Source organism: Triticum aestivum, chromosome 2D (genome assembly GCF_018294505.1).
Source record: "Triticum aestivum cultivar Chinese Spring chromosome 2D, IWGSC CS RefSeq v2.1, whole genome shotgun sequence".
Lineage (NCBI taxonomy): Eukaryota > Viridiplantae > Streptophyta > Magnoliopsida > Poales > Poaceae > Triticum > Triticum aestivum.
Genome location: NC_057799.1, coordinates 326,552,744 through 326,573,199, shown reverse-complemented (window position 1 = coordinate 326,573,199; position 20,456 = coordinate 326,552,744). Strand labels below are relative to the sequence as shown.

The following is a 20,456-nucleotide window of genomic DNA, read 5'->3' as shown; positions in this document are numbered from 1 at the left end:
GCCCAAAGTAGAGCTCCAGCCGACTTACGAGGAGGACACAAGACACCTGTGAGCGCCTGGGGCCTAGGGCACGCCCTGGTGTATCTTGGGAGTTGTGGGCCCCAGTTTGCGTTGATTCCACCTCCAAAAAATCAAAAATATTTCAAAATAATTCTCCGTAAAATTTTATCGCATTTGGACTTTGTTTGATATGGATATTCTGCGAAACAAAAAAACATGCAGAAAACAGGAACTGGCACTGGGCACTGGATCAATAGGTTAGTCCAATAAATCATATAAAATGTCGCCAAAAATATGTGAAAGTTGTATAATATTGGCATGAAACAATAAGAAATTATAGATACGACGGAGACGTATCAGTACTGCATTTGGACATCCGATCACAAGGCATGTCATGGCCTCCAAGAGCAGTCGTCCGCTTGCTACTCATGCCTGCAAGACGAAGACACAGTCGATCACATTATCGTTCAGTGTGTTTACGCGAGGGAAGTTTGGCATCGTTGCATTGTGGCGCTGGATCTAAACATAGAGGAGCCGGATGAAAACCTCTCACTCATCACGTGGTGGGACAAAGCGAGGAGCGGCTTCCTCGACGCCAACAAGAGAGGTTTCGACACCCTGTTCATTGCCTTCACTTGGTCTTGATGAAAACAACGCAAAGCGAGAGCGTTTGGGAGAATGACCAATCATAGATGTCAAGACTTTTGGTTGATCAAATCCTCGACGAAATCAAGGAATGGTCCAATACCGGTGTAGAAAGTTTACATCGTTTTGTGAGAGAGTAGCCTTTTCTTTCTCTAGGTGTGGGTGTGGATCTAAGCACTGCTAGCAATGTTTGATCCATCTTGTACATATTTTGCACCCTTCTACAAAATATTATATGTCATTCGCGTACTCCGCCGCTACCCCCCACCTCACCTCTCCAACCCCTCGCCGCTGCCAGAGGTCGCCGTAGGGCAAAGTCCGCGCGCGCGTCGGCGGCGGCGGGGCTCTTCGTCCCCCCACGGGGCGTTCTGACGGCGAAGGACGGCATCGTCTCGTGGAGGCGCGCGGCTCAGCGGGGATGAGATGACCGGAAGCGGCGGCTAGGGGCGGTGCCGATGTGCTCCGGCTTTGGGCGGCAAGGATCCACCATGGCGCGCTCGCGGCGGCCATGCGAGGGGCAGCACGCAGATTTAGCGATGGGAGGCTGCGGCATTTAGGAGGCGGCAGATTGGGGCGGCGGCGGTGCTCTCCGGCACCGGGCAGCACGGATCGGCCATGGCGCGCTTGCGGAGGACATGGGAGGGGTGGCGCGCGGTTTTGGCGTTGGTGCTTCACGAGCATGCGCGGAGTGGCCACGTCAGGCGACTTGGCGCGGCCGCACAGGGTGGCACTGCTCGGGTGCTGGTTCTGGAGGCTGCAGCGGAGGGGGGTTTCTACGGCCGCGCACTGTCGATGCGCGGCGCGGGCGTGCGAGGGGTGCTGCAGGGGGTGAATCAGCCGTCTTCGGTGCAGCCGGTGGCCTCCGCGAGGTGCGGTTGGCTCCGGTGGCTGCTTCGGGCTTCTTCATCGACATGCTGTTTTGTGGGAGGCGGTGGTTAGTGGTCTTGCCGGTGCCGGCCTTGTGCTGTGACTATCGATGGCGGCGGTTGAGGCCGTCGTTGACCTTTCTGGAGGCATCGGTGTTGTGCTGTTGCACCCCTCCGGCATGGATCCGGCCATTGCGGCCTCTCCAGGGGAAACCCATGATCTTGTGATCGGACGATGGCGACGCTTTGGTGTGTTGTTTTCTCTCTTGGGGGCTTCGTCTCGGAGCTCGGCATCGGCAAGCGGGGCCGGTGGTTGGCGGTGGTTGTGGCGTCCAGACTTCTGTGGCAACGATGATGGTGGGAGCAATGTCGGCGACGCGGCAATGGTTGCGGTAGTCGGCTCTTCTTTGGCGTGTCCGCGGGATTGTCTCGGTTTGTTTGCTGTTGTGGAGTCGAAGCTGCGGCGGCGGGGCCCTGTGGTATACGATGACCGGCTGCAGGTGGCCCGTTTGGCGATCTTACTGGCGTCAGCCGTGCCTGGTTTTGTCCATCGAAGTCGGAGCTGCGCTGTTTGGCCGCAGGTGGCTGAGTTTTGGCTCAGATTTTCATGTAGCTTCACGTGTTCGCTTTAGTGTGGGTTGCGTCGACGATCGCCTATGGCGAAGTCGGAGTAGTTTGCTCAGAGTGTAGGGATGGCGATGACGCCTCTAGGGGAGGAGTGATGACGATGACGCCTGTGTGCTGTCTCGTCATGGCCCTCTTTGGAGTGGTGTGTGTGGTGTTTCTTATGTATGTCGCTCAGCGGTTGTGATTGTTTTCGCCCGGTTCTCCATAATTAACTGGGCAATCTGGTTTTCGCTCGGTTTTCCTTAATTAGCTGAGCAACTCTTTTCTTTTTAATGAATGTAGGATAACTGCCATTTCCAAAAAAACAACACCGTAACAAACTGAAGAAGCAAATTAAATCAATATGTACTCCCTCCGTTTCTAAATATAAGTCTTTTTAGACATTTTAAATGAACTACAAAATAAAGATGTATGTAGACATATTTTACAGTGTAGATTCACTCATTTTGCTTCGTATATAGTCATTTGTTGGAATCCTTAAAAAGACTTATATTTGGGAAAAGAGGGAGTATATAGCTAGCTCATAATAATAAACAAAACAAAAGTGTAAAATAAATCGTGGCACATCCTAGTTCGTGACAATGCATTCATGCGTGAGCCTAAAGTACATTCAGTTGACAAGGTTGCACTTGGTCCTGATCTTCCCTTGGTTGCCGGTGAGCACGCCGATGGCGCCCATCTTGGCCATGGAGACGCGGAAGTCCCGGAAGAATTCCCCGTCGTATCTGCCAGTGGCGGCGCGGCGGACGTAGGCACCGGTGAAGGGATGCTCCATGAGCCCGGCGTCCGACCGGAGCAGCCCGCGCCTCCTGGCCACCTGCCGATAGTAGCTCGTGTCGAACGTCCCGCAGCTACCGGCGTCCATCTCCGCCGCCGCGCCGCTGTCGCCGGGGCCGCGGCAGCGCATTCTCAGCCTGTCGGCGTACCTTCCGTCCAGGGTCGGGTCGGTGCTGCGGATGCTGCCATTGTAGAGGCGGTCGGCGAAGGACGAGCAGTGCGCCTTCCCAAGCGTGTGCCCGGCCGAGAGCACGACGAGGTCCTTCACGTCGAGGCCCTTGGCCGCGAACACCTCGATCATGACCGTGATGTTTCCGTAGAGCGGCGGCAGCTCGCCGCAGTTTTCGGCGCGGGAGGTCCGGCCGTCCCTCCGGCCGAGCGCCACGGGCCAGGATGGGCCTTTGCTCTGGGGTCGACGGATCAGATCCAGAGTTTCAGATACAGAAAGACAAATCGGTAGTACTAGTACGCGATGAGACAAGAGGCAAGTTCTTGTGACGTACCAGAACGACGGCGTCTCGTGCCATGAGCGCGAGGAGGTCGGCGCAGGAGATGGTGGCCGGGCACGCCTTCTCCAGCTTGTCCTTGACCCGCGCGACGGCGTCGAAGCCTCGGAGGCTCGCGTTGGGTATGGCATCCTTCTCCGTGGGGCTCCCGTCTGCGGAGTCGAGCAGCACAGATGCATCGCAGCCCTGCACGAAGCAGTCGTGGTAGTGCAGCCGGAGCAGGGACGCGGCCAGGTCCGGCGACGCCCTGACGATCCTCGCCGTCTCCCTGAACACGATCCCTTCCGCTCCCGGGCACGTCTTGTCGTAGTACCCGAACCTGATGCCCGGCTGCGCCGCGCATCCAGACAGGAGCGCAGCTAGAGCAAGTGACAGCCTTGTCAACAGTGCGGCCATCTCTCGAGCCTCCACTCGCTGGCGGCGAGCCATGGCTGGCACTACTGGTACGCTACAGTGAAACTGGACACTTCCTCTATGTCTGCGTGGCTGCTGCCTTCAGTATTTATGGCTGATCTGCTCTGCATCTGCGGTTAAAAAGGTTTTCGTTTCATCCCCACCGAAGGGCTTCGATTTGACTATAGATTAAGAGCTTCGATTCTTGCATATGGCGAGTTGACTTTGCCATTACGGTATGCATATGCAGCAGATTCGTCGCGCTTCCGTTGCGTGCGGCGCCGTCCACTGTTTTAACTAGTTGTACACCGATGCCGTAGCTGTGGCCATGCCCATGCACGCGGCAAGCCTACAGCGTGGCCCTAGCCCCAATCTTTGGTTTGAACGCAGATTTGGAAGAAATGAAATGACGGACAATATGCTACTATTAAAAAGGTTACAATACCCCGATCTCAAGATCCAACGCCTGAATCTTTAACAGATAAGGCCCAACGGTGCCAGTGCATGAACGTCGTGCCATTGTCCAAAGGCCTTCCTTTCATTCCACAATACTCCGCCTTTGTTTTGTTCGTCGTGCCATTGTCCGCATGATCTGAAGCGTCAGCTGGAGTACGTTGTAATGGAGGCATAGATATTTCAGTAGTTTAGTCTGTGATTCATTTTTCTATATTAATGTAATTGTGTAAAAATGGATTTTATTAGGTACACACTTTTCTTGTAAGCACCTATAGGCTTATCAAAGAAAACATAATTTATTTGATAAATCAATAAAAGATGGTGCAGTTGTAGCGCCCTTGAATCGGGCAATCTAACGCATCTGCTAGCCTCTAGATAATAACGATCCGCATAACATACACAGTCATGTGGGTGGACTGCATCACAACATATTTCTATACAAGTTCGCAACAAAAGATATACACAACAACGAATGAATACATTACAAGGGTCATACGACTATGATGCAACTCATACGTTGAAAGTGAATACATATGTCTAGGAAGGCTGAAAATAAAACCATATGGTGTTCATACCCTGCCCATGCCTTCCTGGAATAACAATTAAGGTTGTCCAACAATAAACCTATTACCTGAATTGTTGTTGGCTAGATTGCAACACTCTAGGGGAAACAGTAAATTAAGGAAGATGAATACGCAACGGTACTCACAAAACTTGCATCAGATCCACTAAGTATGCATCATTGTCATGGAAGGGGATATATGGGTCAAGCGGCAGCAAATGCTAAACAACCTAGAGAGACATGCTACAAATTGTGTCTACTAGATGACACCCTGCACGTTGTTGCGGGAACTGGTTGTCATATATTCTAGTTAAGTTGAAACATGAATACTTGATTATGTAATGCGGCACACCTAATGAATAATCATTTCATCTCGTAAAGAGGTTTGCTAATTTTGCCTTTATCCAAATGAACATACAGTAAGATTTCTATAATAGGAAAATAAAGCATAGTTTTGGTTGTCATATTAAATAAAAAATCGACAGGTAACCAAAAAACAAATCATATATGACTAATTGCATTGTTGGACTACTCAAGTAGTTAACTTCTCTATAAAAATGTAAATTCTACAATTTCAAGAAAAAGCTCAATAGTATTCAGTATTTCATGGATATGTACAATTGCATGGTATTACTCTTGTCACTGCTTTCTTCAAAGTTGTAATGATAAAAGATGAGAAATCTGCAAACATCAGACATGATAAAAATAAGTTAGATTGCAAATTGTTGTGGATGATGGCACGTAGCAAAACGTAGCAAATACAATAAAGAAGGCCCAACAGGGGAGAGAAATTTCCAATCTAAAATGCAAATCTAGAAAGGTATAAAAAATATTCAGAGGGGGTTGCAAAGAAGCACATGAACACGACACTTGCTGGTGGGGGCAGAGCCGTAGAGGAAGTGATCTTGCACGGTGAAGCTTTATTAAATCAACACATACATTGTTGGCATTGCCGGGCAGAAAATACACCAAACTATGGCTGAGAACGATGGGGAATGGAGCATGTCACGCTGCAATGTATGGAAAGCCTGTGTAAGCGTTGTTGTTTTTGGGCTAGAATGTAGTAGATGGGTTGTTGCATTCTAGGATATATTCATCGACTCCATGGATAAACTCTGCCTCATCGCCATGGCTTTCATCAATGTCTAATAGCTCCACCTTTGAAAAGAACGGCTGCTCCATAGAATTGCAATGTTTCAGTATGCAAACACTTGTAAATTGTATCAGTTCAAGGGAGCAACAGGTTTTGAGAATACGTACCTCAATCTTGAAGTCATCCTGATTTTTTTCCTTGTTGCAAATTCATGGCAGATTAATGTCCTTCAGAGAGAAAGCAGTAATGTTAGACAACAGAAAGTAAGTGTTGGACATGACGCTGAACATGATCTCCTCTTGTACTTCATCACCAACATGGATGCACTCGCCACATTCTACAGTTACCTCAGATGAGACGACCGCTGATCGAGCGTCGAGCAAGTATTGAGCAGCTCCACCGGCGCTCTCCCATACACCGTCCCGTCGCAGTGCATGAGCAAGATGTTGCGCTGGTGGTCGGTCACCAGCCAGTTCACGCACGAACGAACTTAGGGACGCGTGGATCTTTGGGAGGGGGAGCGACGGGCAGCCGCCGTATCGGGATGGGTAGTCCATGAAGATGGCAGTGGCGCCTTGCCGACGGAGGGACTGGACGACCTCGGTTCCGATAGGATCTGGCGCCGGGAGGACGGCACGGAACTGCGGCGGAGGAGGGGAAGGATCGGCCGAGGGAGGAGGAAGGGAAGGACCGGGGGCGGGGACAAAGGTACCTGCGCCACCGTGATCGATCCGGCGACTACTAGAAAAAGGCGTGCCAGTGGCGCACCCGTACCACATAGAAGTGCGCACTCCGTGGTCAAACTTCCCGAAAGGTCACCCATCCTCACATTACTCCAGCCCAAGCACGCTTAACTTCAGCGTTCTATCCAACCCCAGCACCAGCTCACTTAATAGGCACTTGTTGATATATCTAGCATGTCAATCCTATTAAACCTTGTTGATGTTAGGACTTTGTTCATGTTCATGAGTGTGATGAAATTTTGAAAAAATATTTCAAACTTCCGTTCATATTACGTATCATATTTTGAACATTTTTTTCAAAAAAAATTTGAAACTATTTTTTTCTGTTACTAATGGCGCACCTAGCAAATGGTGCGCCACTAGTAAGTTTGAAATTTTTTCCATTTTCCCCCTCTAGATCTTAAAAGTCTCGTATCTTTTTTTCTGTTAGGTTTTTGGGATTCTAAAAATGTTCAACGGAGTTCCCGGTTGAATTCGGATGTATCTTTTCGAGTAGATGATTTTTAATATAATTTTTTTTTAATCCGAGTTCGTATGCAAAAGTTATGCCCATTTTACAAATTCCAGAGAGATTTTGCAAATAAAGTCGAAATTCATATTTGTAAATTTTCCCAACAACTAGACCACATATAACATGGGAAACTTATTTTTTTTTTATTTTTTTTGACATTTCCATCATTTTTCTTTTATTTTTTCTAAAACTGAAAAGGCGATCCACAGGGGGGTGCATTCGGTGGAATTTTTGGGCAAAGTTAGTAATGGTGCACCGTGGGTGTGCCATTACTAACTTTAAAAAGAATAATTTTTTTTATTTTAACTAGTAATGGCGCACCACACCCACGGTGCGCCATTACTAACTTTGAAAAAAAATAAAAAAATTTGTTAGTAGTGGCGCACCGAGGGTGTGGTGCGCCATTACTAGTTAAAACTAGTAATGACGCACTGTCCCTTGATGCGCCATTACTAGTTTAAAAAAAATAAAAAAAATTGTTAGTAGTGGCGCACCGAAGGTGTGGTGCGCCATTACTAGTTTTGAAAAAAAAATTGTTAATAGTGGCGCACCGTGGATGTGGTGCGCCACTACTATATACTAATGGCGCATCATGTGTTGGTACGCCATTAGTGTTCATATTATCTATAGCCCTTTTCCTAGTAGTGGGCTGGGCACCACCATCGACGTCCCTGGTCGCCGGCGTTCTACCCTTTCGTTCCCCTTCCTCTCCCACGCATGCGAAGGAAGGAGCGGAGAAGGGGATGGGACGGGAAGGAGAAGGGGTTAGGATTTTATTTTCTTCTGTTTGCGAACTGAGACCATTGGACTTCGGTGGTAATTTATTGTGCAAACTCAGCAACGATATGCATGTCTATATGCCAATAAAAATTAGTTGAATGGGACAAATAATTGATGATGTGGAATTTTGCTGATGTGGATAGGTTACATGTCAAAAGAAATAGTATAGTGGGGATGAACTATTTAAGTATTATAGATTAGAGCTAATGAAAGACAACAAATAAAAGAGCCATCTACACTAATCGCCTCGCAATGCAACCCCACGAGTCCACCTCGACAGGTGACTGCCTGAGCAAGTTGTGCCGACATATTAGCTTCTATCCTATCGTCAATGAAAGAACACAGAAAAACAAATAAAGAGAAAAAAAAAAGAGATTCCCATGTGGGGTGTTATGTGACACGTAGCTATAGCTGGACACACCACTTGACGCGATCGCCTGGTCTCACAACCCATGGAAATGCCCCCGCGAGATACCCCTGATTAGTTGGGCTCCCAAAGCCCAAAGCTGCTTCTCCATGACTATCAAGGAGAGACGACCATATATTAAAAGAAACACATTTCCTATTCGGCACTTCAGGCGCTAGTTACATTCTATTCTGCTAACTGATGCTCACGCCCGATCCGAGTTCGTTCTGGTCCCAACCGGTTTTGTGAAGGCTCTAGAAGCTTTCCAACCTGTTGTTCTATTTCTAGATTTTTTGGACTAGGTCTTTTGTCCGGTTTTTATCTTTGTTTTACTTTTTCTTTTTGTAAATGTGTGAACTTTTTAAAAATTTATGATTTTTTTAAAAAAATTGTAATTTTGTTTTCAATTTTTTCTATAATTTTTAATTCAAATTTGTGAACTTCCCCCTCCTCAAATTTCATGAACTGTTTCTCAAATTTGGTGAACATTTTTCGATTTTTCAAGATCTTTGTTAATTTTGTGACTTTTTTTAAACCTGTGAACTTTTATCAAAATTAAGAACTATCTTAAAATTTTAAATTCTTCAATTTTTTTAATGTTTTCCGATTACTGAACCTTTTTTCATAATTTTTCACTTTTTAAAAAAATTTATGATTTTTTAATTTTTCGATGGTGAATGGTCAACGGGTATTATGATCTTTTTTCAAAATTGCCTGGTTCTTCAAATTCATGATTTTTTTGATTGCATGGATTATGCCAGTAGTGAGAATAGTGAACGAAAAAAAACCCGAAGCTGGCGAGCGAGCGAGAGTGCGGACAGGGAATTGGGACACAGCCCACGAACTAGCCTAGCAAGCGTCGGTGAAGCACCGAACATGACTTGTCTTAAAGAAAGCCAAAGTTGCTTCTCCATGTGGGACATTCATCAAGTGTGTTGGGCCTCGTGCTGACCACATAGACCACCGAGGAGGATAATGTGGACCACGTTCTACTATAGTGCGCGTATGCGAGGTAGTCGTGGTACCTAGTCCTTAGCCACTTTCGTCTGACCGTCGTGGGAGAAGTAATCTTTTCCTTGCTTTTTAATCCAGTAATAACTAACTCTTGTGTATACCAAATTTCTTTTTCCATGTGAAGTTGGTGGAGCACCCGCCTTTCACATGAAGAAACAATGTTTACTCATCGTTTTAGTGGGAATAACTCACTCGGTATTGATCTTCGGTATAAGTGTTGCCGTTGTTGCAATAAAATCCCATTTCTAAGTAAGGACCCCAACTCATCTCCATCCTCTGCCCAACAAGTTGCAGCACCATCAAGCTCTCAAACCCAAGGTGCAGAACAAATTTTGCAGGGATCCACAATCAGATCTGATTTACTCATTGCAGGAACTAAAGTCTATTCTGATGCTGCTTGGCGCAAGAAAAATATCCCTGGCAGGGGATCGAAGGTGCCACTGGGATTGGTGTTTTTGTCCATGTCACTGATCAAGGAATTGATAAGAAAATCATGGTACAGGCGTCTGCGGATGATGCTCATTCTCCTCTATGTGCAGAAGCTTTGGCGATTAGGCTAGCAGCTGCGGTGGCGGCCTCTCTTCACCTTAATCAGGTTTCTTTCCTCACCGACAATCTTTCCTTGGCAAAGATGGCGGCGTCCAGAAATATAAATGATGTCTTGATCATGTGGAGATATCGCAGCCCTCTCAGCAAGTTTATCCAGGACACATCCTTCGTAAATGCTGTTGTTTATCACATCCCCAGGAACATCAATGGGGTAGCTCATGATTGTGCTCATCAGGTTCTCAACTCAAGAGTAGAATATTTCTTCAGTTGTACTCATTCCTCTCAAGCAATGGTTCTTACCCTCTTTTACTTTCTCTTCAAAATCTTCAGGTGGAAGGGAATGTAATTCACGCTTTACTTTGCTTCTGAGATGAATGAAAATTTGGTGCTTACTTGTGTTCAAAAAGAAAAGTAAGGACATCTGGGTGATGAGGACTTGGCGGCAAAGATAGAAATAATGGCTTGTTATCGACAGTACAAATTGAAAAACAAAACTAAAGTTTACAAGTGGTCGTTCACCATGACCCCTGTTGATACCGGCAATAATAAACCGAAGAAGAGGGGAGAGGGACCAAGAGTGGAACACTGAAGATGCAGCCCAAGTCCATCGACACTCTACAATCGTTTATAAGTGGAAAAAAAGTGTTTCTAAGGAATTACTAGTTCCTTCGAAGGTGTCATCCTTGATAACTACGAGAAAATGTTTATTTCGTTACATCGTTATCGTTACATGATGCCAATACATGATGAACTGAACACCCCCTTAAAATGGAAATAAAAACAAGAAATAAAGCGGCATCTTCAATCAATATCAGTTACAAACATACTAGCCACCAGTGAATACACCGATAAAAGAAATATATGCGTGTAAATATATCACGGGTCAAGTTAATTAAGCACGATTATATGTATGTACGAACGAATGCAATCAAGCAAGCAATCAAAGTAGCGAGTTAACCATGCACTTTGCAGCATCCAAGGTTTTTTTTAGATTGCTCACCATCCATGCTGAATGGTCCACCCGATGGTTGAATCGATGATTATTTGTTGACGGCGTAGCACTTGCTCCTGATCTCGCCCTGTTCTCCGGTGAGCACGCCGACGTTGCCCATCTTGACCATGGACTCGGCAAAGTCGCGGAAGAACTCGGCGGCGAAGAGGCCGGTGGCCTGGCGCTCGACGTATGCCCTGGTGGTCGGGTGTTCTAGGAGCGCGGAGTCGGAGTGTAGGATTCCTCTGCGCTTTGCCACGAGGCGGTAGTAGCCGGCGTCGAAGGTGAGGAAGCTGCCGGGGTCCATCTCCGCGAGCGTGGTGTTGTCGGCGAGGCTCCGGCACTGGGACCTCAGCCTGGCCACGTATGCGGCGTCCAGTGCTGGGTCGACGTCGGCGGGGTTGTTGGCGCCGGTGAAGTTGTACAGCCGGTCCGTGAAGGACACGCAGCGCGCGGTGCCGAGCGTGTGGCCGCCGGAGAGCACGACTATGTCCTTGGCGTCGAGGCCCTTGGCACCGAACATCTTGGAGAGGCGGGTGAAGTTGGAGGTGGGTGGGGGAAGCTGGTTTGTCTCGTTAGCGATGGACACGCGGCCGTCCCTCCGTCCGAGCGCGACGGGCCACGTGGGGCCTCCTGCGAGTACGACGGCGTCGCGGGCCATGAGGGCGAGCACGTCGGCGCAGGACACAGTGTTAGGACATGCGGACTGGAGCCTGTCCTTGACGCGCTGCACGGCGCCGAAGCCGCGGAGGCTCTTGTTGGGCGGCGCGTCCTTCTCTGCCGGGTTACTGGCGGCGTCGGTGGAGTCGATCAGCACGGAAGCGTCGCATCCCCGGACGAAGCAGTCGTGGAAGTGGAGGCGGAGGAAGGGTCCGGCGAGCGTGGGCGCCTCCTTGAGGATCCCGAGCATCTCCTGCCTGACGATCTCCTCCACGTGCGGGCACGTCTTGCTGTAGAAGCCCACGCCCAGCTGAGCCACGGCGGAGGCCGTAGACAACAGCAGGAGCAGCGCGCCGGCCAGCATTGCGCCGCTGCGACTGCTGAGAGACCTTGAGGAGGCCATGGTTGCCGGAGTGGCTTGGCAAGTTGCTAGAGGGGGAGGGGGAGGTTGTCACTTTGCCTGTGTGCCTCCGGGTTGGCAGCCGGTTTATATAGTGTCCACGTACAAATTAGGATTGGGATTAGTGAAGAGTCCACAATTAGCGTATTCTTAGTGGTTGACGTGCAGTGTAATGGTAGTAAGTACGTAGGGCATGCAGCTTTGTATGGCTGGTTCAGTTGTGCCCGGGGATGATTAAGCAGTACGTTGACGTCTACTGTTTCATCAACCTTTTGTGTCTTTGGTCGGTGTGTGTTCACCTGTCACACGTTGGACCTTGCTACGTACCTAGCTAAGCACACTGAAGTGCCGATCAGTGATTGGTATGAACATACCATCGATTATTCAATTCTTGTAGGAATGTGTTGGGAAGGCGCCGCGAATCATTTGAGGGATCATTTGTGGTAAGAGGTAACTAACTGGAATTATTACTTTAGTGCAAGTAATTTTAATCTGGTCCCTCTTATCTTAACTTTTCACATAAGAGGTAAGAGTAATACTCATATAATAGATCAACGCCGTTAATTTTACCCAAATGATAAATGCCATACGTGTGGTACGAAGTAACACTGCCCTAACATTTTTTAATTAAAGTTGCCATTCAAAAAAAAAATCCCAAAAGAACTGAAACTTGCCATCCAAACAGTAAGTTGTCATACTTCAACACTAAAGTTGCCATCAAAAAACGCCAGGGCGGAATTGCTTCGTGCCACACACGCGGCACTTATCAAGGTCCTAATTTTATTAGGTAGTGGGTTGAGTAACTCTTACCTCCAACCAATTTGTAATCCACCCGCTAGTTAAATCGATACTACGATTGCAGAGTGCAACACAAGATAGTAGCTAGCTAAACTTTAGTGTTGTGTAAAAACAAGCTAGTTAAGAGCATCTCTTGCCCACGGAAAAGAGAGAGAGAGAGAGAGAGCATCTCCCCTTTCCCTCGCTTGGAACGTATCCTGTATCCACACCGGCAATGCCTCTGGCGCCCATCCGTAGCTTCCATCGCTGACATCCCGCAGCCTCCGCCGCTCCTCCTGCCCTACTTCGATTTGATCATCGGTCGTTGCCGTCACCGAAATCGACCCTAAACTACTAACCGGAGTAGAGGCACTGGGCTTCTCTTCCCTGCCACCAGCTGCCCGAGCAGCTGACAGAGAGGAGGTGAATCCACGGGCTCGCCAGTGAAGTCTGGAGGGGATAGTTTTGCCTAGCCATCTAGGGTTAGGTGAGGAAAACTAGAGGCCAGTTTGCAACTAAATTTGAACTAGAATATTATGCATAGTGTAGATGAAGAGGTTGAGGGAGAGGTTCTTCGACGAATCTTTGTCGGACTAGGAGGAAGAAGACGGACGCGGAGGAATTGATCCCGAGCTCATATGCTCCCGCATGAACAGTAAAATCAAAAAAATATCGAAAAAAATTCAAAAAATTCTAATTTTTTTGGGAGAAACATTGACAAAAGTTCTAAGTGCCTGCAGAAATTCGTCGTGAAATCACATTCTTAGAAGGCATGGCAAAAAAACAAAAACAGTACTCTGAAAAAGCTACTTTCAAAAGCATTTTGAAGCACTAAATTTGTTTTTTTTGCCACGCCTTATAGGAATGTGATTTCATGATGAATTTTTGCAGGCACTTGGAACTTTTGTCAATGTTTCTCTCAAAAAAAATTGGAATTTTTTGAATTTTTTTTGATATTTTTTCGATTTTACTGTTCATGCGGGAGCATATGAGCTCGGGATCAAAAGATGACTTTCGGAAGAAGACGATGATGATTTCGAAATGGCTATTGTCATGATTGTTACCAGGACTTTCAGCAACCGAGACCAGGATCACAGTTCGGTCCTTTGTAGATCAATCGAGATAGATCGGTCATGTCAAGCTGATGAAGGATTACTTCATTTGGACCCTTTCATATGTTTTTTTTGCGAGAAAACTTTCAATCTATTCATCTTTATCATGGCGGTACAACGAACACCAGAAATAATAAAAATAAAATTTAGATCCGTATGTTTGAATTTGAATAATTTGATTTGTAAACATTAAACTTGTAATGTTCGTGAATTTTGTGAACTTTTATTATCAAATTTGGATTTAGTAAGTGTGAAATCCAAACTTGATAATAGAAGTTCACAATTCACGAACATTACAGTAGGAAGGAGCATCACGTATCTTCTAGTATTTTCTTCACACATTTTACAGACGAGAATAAATACATGGCAGAAAAGAAACGAGTCTACCAGAGAGCTACGTAGCAGCGAGCTTGCCCGTAGCATAAGGAAGGTATGCCCCAGAAACTGCAATGCTTGTAGTAAGGTTTTCATGGTTGGTAGCTGGCAAGTTTCAGTCACTGCCAAAGGGTGAAAACTCAACCACACGAATGCACGCATGGCGACACGGAGATCAGTCGACTACGATGAGATTGATCTCCGTGGCTGCCGGCCGGTCGGCCGGGCCGTAGCTTCGAAGGGAACAAACTAACACTTATGGAAATTATATGGAGAGTTTTGGGGCCAACTGAAATGTAGATTTTCTTCAGAAAAGAAAGAATCGAAACATAGGTGTGGATTGCTTCGAGGTGCACGTTGCTTCCAAGGCAACAAATACTCGCAACATCCCAGGGCGTGCTACACATGCATAGTCGCTGTTTGGGTTGGTAGCCTTGTCGTTGCTCCTGGCTGTTGCTCTGCTCGGCTCAGAAACGATCGGACTCACTGTCAGGTTCGATTGGCATGGTGTTAAGGATCGTGTTACATGGATGGGACAGACTGCATCATCGAGTGGATTTTACTGCAAGTTAGTTTTTTTACTGCAAGCTGTTACTCCTATTAGGGCTCTCCAATGCAGCTTTTTTTAAACATGGTTTTATAAGTATTTTGCGGATATGTCATAGTAGTAGTTAATGAAGAGAGAAAGAGGGAGACTGCATCTTAGGCTCTCCCATCTATAAACGCGCATATAGCTAGCCTCTTGCATGAGAGACCACTCTCCTAATTTTTTATGTCTCTCTTCTTCACATAGGCAAGATTGCCATGTAAACGGGCTCTTAGATGGGGTGCTAGGTGCATTAAAAAGTTTAGCAACTGAAGTCTCCAATGCATATGTGCTTAGTTTGTTGTTGCCAAGCTTCTTTCAATTAATTGTTTAACAACTAAACTCTTCCGTGCATAAAACAAACTTCTTTCATTTATTCCCTCCATCCATATATATACGGCCTAATGCCTTTTTTGAGACCGTCTTTGACTATTGATAAGATTAATAGTATATGAGATGTATAATGTGAAAATTATATCATTGAAACCTTTTTTCATGTAAGAATTTGACGGTATGCTTTATGTAACTAGCATGTCATATCACCCACAAAAAAACTTGTATGTCATATATTATTGCTGTAACATGTGGTCAAAGTTAGTCTCGAAAGCCGCATTGGACCCTATATATGGATAGAGAGTAAGTGTTTTGCATAGGTCCGCGTGCTTGGTATTGGTTCTTCCTGAGTCACTAAACTCCTCTTTCTCATTTTAACTATATTGCCAAATATTTTTTTTGCCTATGTGGCATGCTTAGCCAAGTAGTTCTTTTTAATAAGACAAACAAGACGTTGTGAAGTTTGACCATGGGTGGACTATCTCTGCTAACCATCTAACCAATGCTTATTCTCAATAGACTTGCTCCATCACACGCATATTGATACTAGATATTTTCTCAGATCTACTTCAAATTATTCAAGGATTTCTTTTTGAAACAAAAGTTTCACCCTACTTTATATATAACGCAACAAACCAACCATCCATACAAACAAGAGTTCAAAGCAAAATGTAGAAACTTAATAAAAGGTAGTTGCTGGAGGCACGAGCTTAACAATAAGCCCATGCAACCACAACATCAAGGAACGAGAGAGTCTGATGACGAGAGCTGCTGCAGCAATGCATGGCCCAATAGAGTTGCGATGACCTCCTTGTTCTATTGCTTTTGAAGGAAATATGCCCTACAGGCAATAATAAAGTTGTTATTTTATATTTTCTTATTCATGATAAAGGTTTATTATTCATGCTAGAATTGTATTGATTGGAAACCTAAATACATGTGTGAATATATAAACAAACACCGTGTCCCTAGTGAGCCTCTACTTGACAAGCTCGTTGATCAAAGATGGTTAATGTTTCCTAACCATGGACATGAGTTGTCATTTGATAACGGACAAGACCCATCCGTTAGCTTAGCATTATGATCGTTCAGTTTTATTGCTATTGCTTTCTTCATGTCAAATACATATTCCTTCGACTATGAGATTATGCGACTCCCGGATACCGGAGGAATGCCTTGCGTGCTATCAAACGTCACAACGTAACTGGGTGATTATAAAGATGCTCTACAGGTATCTCCGAAGATGTTTGTTGAGTTGGCATAGATCGATATTAGGATTTGTCACTCCGAGTATCGGAGAGGTATCTCTAGGCCCTCTCAGTAATACACATCATAAGCTTGCAAGCAAACGACTAAGGAGTTAGTCACGAGGTGATGTATTACGGAACGAGTAAAGAGACTTGCCGGTAACGAGATTGAACTAGGTATAAAGATACCGACGATCGAATCTCGGGCAAGTAACATACCGATAGACAAAAGGAATTACGTATGTTGTCATAACAGTTCAACCGATAAAGATCTTCGTAAAATATGTAGGAACCAATATGGGCATCCAGGTTCCGCTATTGGTTATTGACCGGAGAGGTGTCTCTTTCATGTCTACATAGTTCTCGAACCCGTAGGGTCCGCACGCTTAACGTTCGATGACGATATTGTATTATATGAGTTATGTGATTTGGTGACCGAATGTTGTTTGGAGTCCCGGATGAGATCTCGGACATGACGAGGAGTCTCGAAATGGTCAAGAGGTAAATATTGATATATAGGACGATGGTATTCGGACACCGGAAGTGTTCCGGAGGGTACCGGGTACATATCGGGTCACCGGAAGGGGTTCCGGGCACCTCCGACAAAATATATGGGCCTTATGGGCCAATAGGGGAAACGCACCAGCCACCAGGGGCTGGTGCGCCCCCATATGGGCTGAACCAGGGGGAGAAGGAAAGAGGGGAAGAGAAAGGAAAGGGGGGATTCAGCCTCCCCCTTCCCTTTCTCCCCCCTCCTCTTTCCTTCCCCCTCCGGCAAATAAGGAAGGGGGGCGCCACTTGGGAGGACTCCAAGTAGGATTCGGCCTACTTGGGGTGCCCTCCTGGCTGCTCCCTCCTACACCACCTATATATATGTGGGAGGGGCGCCTAGCACAACCAGACAATTGCTAGCCGTGTGCGGCGCCTCTTCCACCGTTTACACCCCTGGTCATATTTCCGTAGTGCTTAGGCGAAGCCCTGTGGAGATCACTTCACCATCACCGTCACCACGCCGTCATGCTGACGGAACTCATATACTACCTCGATGTCTTGCTAGATCAAGAAGACGAGGGACATCACCGAGCTGAATGTGTGCAGAACTCAGAGGTGTGGTACGTTCGGTACTTGATCGGTCGGAGCTAGAAGAAGTTCGACTACATCAACCGCGTTGTTAAACGCTTCCTCTTATGGTCTACGAGGGTACGTAGACACACTCTCCCCCTAGTTGCTATGCATCTTCATGGATAGATCATTGTTTGTGTGTAGAAATTTTTTGTTTTTCCATGCAACGATTCCCAACAGTGGCATCATGAGCCAGGTCTATGCGTAGATGATATGCACGAGTAGAACACAAAGAGTTGTGGGCGGTGATAGTCATATTGCTTACCACCAATGTCTTATTTTGATTCGGCGGTATTGTAAGATGAAGCGGCCCGGACCAACCTTACATGTCCACGCACATGAGACCGGTTCCACCAACAGACATGCAACTAGTTTTGCATAAAGGTGGTTGGCGGGTCTCTGTTTCTCCTACTTTAGTTGAATCGAATTTGACTGCGGCCGGTCCTTGAAGAAGGTTAAAACAACAAACTTGACGAAACACCGTTGTGATTTTATGCGTAGGTATGAACGGTTCTTGCTAGAAGCCCGTAGTAGCCACGTAAAACTTGCAACAACAAAGTAGAGGACGTCTAACTTGCTTTTGCAGTGCATGTTGTGATGTGATATGGTCAAGACATGATGTGATATATGTTATTGTATGAGATGATCATGTTTTGTAAAAGTTATCGGCAACCGACAAGAGCCTTATGGTTGTCTCTTTATTGTATGAAATGCAAATGCCATGTAATTGCTTTACTTTATCACTATGCGTTAGCGATAGTTGGCGAGACGACCACGACGCTACGATGGAGATCAAGGTGTCAAGTCGGTGACGATGGAGATCATGATGACGCTTTGGAGATGGAGATCAAAAGCACAAGATGATGATGGCCATATCATGTCACATATTTTGATTGCATGTGATGTTTATCTTTATGCATCTTATTTTGGTTAGTATGGTGGTAGCATTATAAGATGATACCTTAACTAAATTTCAAGGTAAAAGTGTTCTCCTTGAGTATGCACCGTTGCTGCAGTTTGTCGTTTTGAGACACCACGTGATGATCGGGTGTGATAGACTCTACGTTACATACAACGGGTGCAAGACAGTTTTGCACATATGGAATACTTGGGTTAAACTTGACGAGCCTAGCATGTACAGACATGGCCTCGGAACACTGGAGACCGAAAGGTCGAACGTGAATCATATAGTAGATATGATCAACATAGAGATGTTCACCATTGATGACTACTCCATCTCTCATGATGATCGGACATGGATTAGTTGATTTGGATCACGTATCATTTAGTTGACTTGAGGGATGTCTATCTAAGTGGGAGCTCTTAAGTAATTTGATTAATTGAATTTAGACCTGATAGTATTTGCATATCTATGTTGTAGATCAATGGCCCGTGCTACCATTCCCCTGAATTTTAATGCGTTCCTAGAGAAAGCTAAGTTGAAAGATGATGGTAGAACCTACACGGACTGGGTCCGTAACTTGAGGATTATCCTCATTGTTGCACAGAAGAATTATGCCCTTGATGCACCGCTAGGTGAAAGGCCTGCTGCAGAAGCAGATGCTGATGTTTTGAACGTCTGGCAAGCTCGATCTGATGACTACTCGATATTTCAGTGTGCCATGCTTTACAGCTTAGAATCGGGACTTCAAAGACATTTTGAATATCATGGAGCATATGAGATGTTCCAGGAGTTGAAGTTGATATTTCAAGCAAATGCCCGAGTTGAGAGATATGAAGTATCCAACAAGTTCTATAGCTGCAAGATGGAGGAGAACAGTTCTGTCAGTGAACACATACTCAAAATATCTGGGTATCATAATCACTTGACTTAGCTGGGAGTTAATCTTCCAGATGATAATGTTATTGACAGAGTTCTTCAATCACTGCCACCAAGCTACAAAGGCTTCGTTATGTACTATAATATGCAAGGGATGGAGAATACAATTCCCGAGCTCTTCGCAATGCTCAAAGCTGCGGAGGTAGAAATCAAGAAGGAGCATCAAGTGTTAATGGTTAACAAGGGAAAGAAGGGGAACTTCAAGAAGAATGACAAGCAAGTTTCCACTCCCGGGAAGAAGCCCAAAGCTGGACCCAAGCCTGAAACTGAATGCTTCTACTACAAAGGGACTGGTCACTAGAAGCGGAACTGCCCCAAGTATTTGGCGGATAAGAAGGATGGCAAAGTGAACAAAGGTATATTTGATATACATGTTGTGACACCCAAAATTTTTATTTTTGGTTTTATCAAAATCTTTTATTTGATTTGAGGAGGGTATTTAAATTTTCTTCTAAAGAACTCTCCCTCTCAAAAATTTCCTTTTTTATGACAAATGTTTTGTTTGGTTTCATCCTAGACTTGATTGTTGGTCTTGGACGTTTTTCATCTCATGTTGGCTCAAATGTTTTTCATTTGGAAAAATATATTTGAAAATCTTTTAAATAGCCCTATGGCATTTTGAGTGATCTTTTCCCCTTTCAAAAATCCCTCTTGCCATGACCTAAGTGGAAATCCCCTCCCAAAAGCTTTTCCCCATCTTTGGATCATGATATCCTTCAAATCCAGCAGTTTGAACCTCCCCATAAAATTTTCTTTCATTTATTTCTCATCAAAAATAATTTCTGCCCTCTACTTTGGCTCTTGGAGATTTACAAAGGAGCTACCCTTTCTACTTTGAGTTTTGCCTCCAAACCAATTTCCCTAGCTAGTCCTTAGAGCCATCAACCTAGATCCATGAAGATCCACTGATCTCCAGTTCAAATATTTCAAATTGTACTTGCTGCAAGTTTGGACCATATTTGCCAAATTTGATGAAATTCAATTGTTTTCTCCTCCTAAAAATCTGAGAAAATTCAGGCAACCTCTGGATGCATTGAGAGGTCACCTCACCAAGTCCCAGCTCCAGAATTTTTTTTCTTCATGCC

At 45.7% G+C, this 20,456-nt stretch overlaps 2 protein-coding genes and 1 long non-coding RNA gene across 3 annotated transcripts; all 3 read right to left on the bottom strand.

Annotated features, from left to right (window-relative positions):
- Nucleotides 1–2,404: 2,404 nt before the first annotated feature.
- Nucleotides 2,405–3,948, bottom strand: LOC123052973 (peroxidase 1). The gene is made up of 2 exons (XM_044476342.1): nucleotides 3,419–3,948; nucleotides 2,405–3,321 (listed from the first exon to the last, which is right to left on the bottom strand). The coding sequence occupies exons 1-2, from the start codon at nucleotides 3,848–3,850 to the stop codon at nucleotides 2,749–2,751; spliced, it is 1,005 nt and encodes a 334-aa protein (XP_044332277.1). The 5' UTR covers nucleotides 3,851–3,948; the 3' UTR covers nucleotides 2,405–2,748.
- A 1,480-nt stretch (nucleotides 3,949–5,428) lies between these two features.
- On the bottom strand, nucleotides 5,429–6,748 carry LOC123052975 (uncharacterized). The gene is made up of 3 exons (XR_006425225.1): nucleotides 6,273–6,748; nucleotides 6,093–6,152; nucleotides 5,429–6,005 (listed from the first exon to the last, which is right to left on the bottom strand). It is a non-coding gene; the product is annotated as an uncharacterized lncRNA (long non-coding RNA).
- A 3,867-nt stretch (nucleotides 6,749–10,615) lies between these two features.
- LOC123052972 (peroxidase 1) lies at nucleotides 10,616–12,034 on the bottom strand. Its single transcript, XM_044476341.1, has one exon. The coding sequence runs from the start codon at nucleotides 11,980–11,982 to the stop codon at nucleotides 10,969–10,971; it is 1,014 nt and encodes a 337-aa protein (XP_044332276.1). The 5' UTR covers nucleotides 11,983–12,034; the 3' UTR covers nucleotides 10,616–10,968.
- Nucleotides 12,035–20,456: the final 8,422 nt, after the last annotated feature.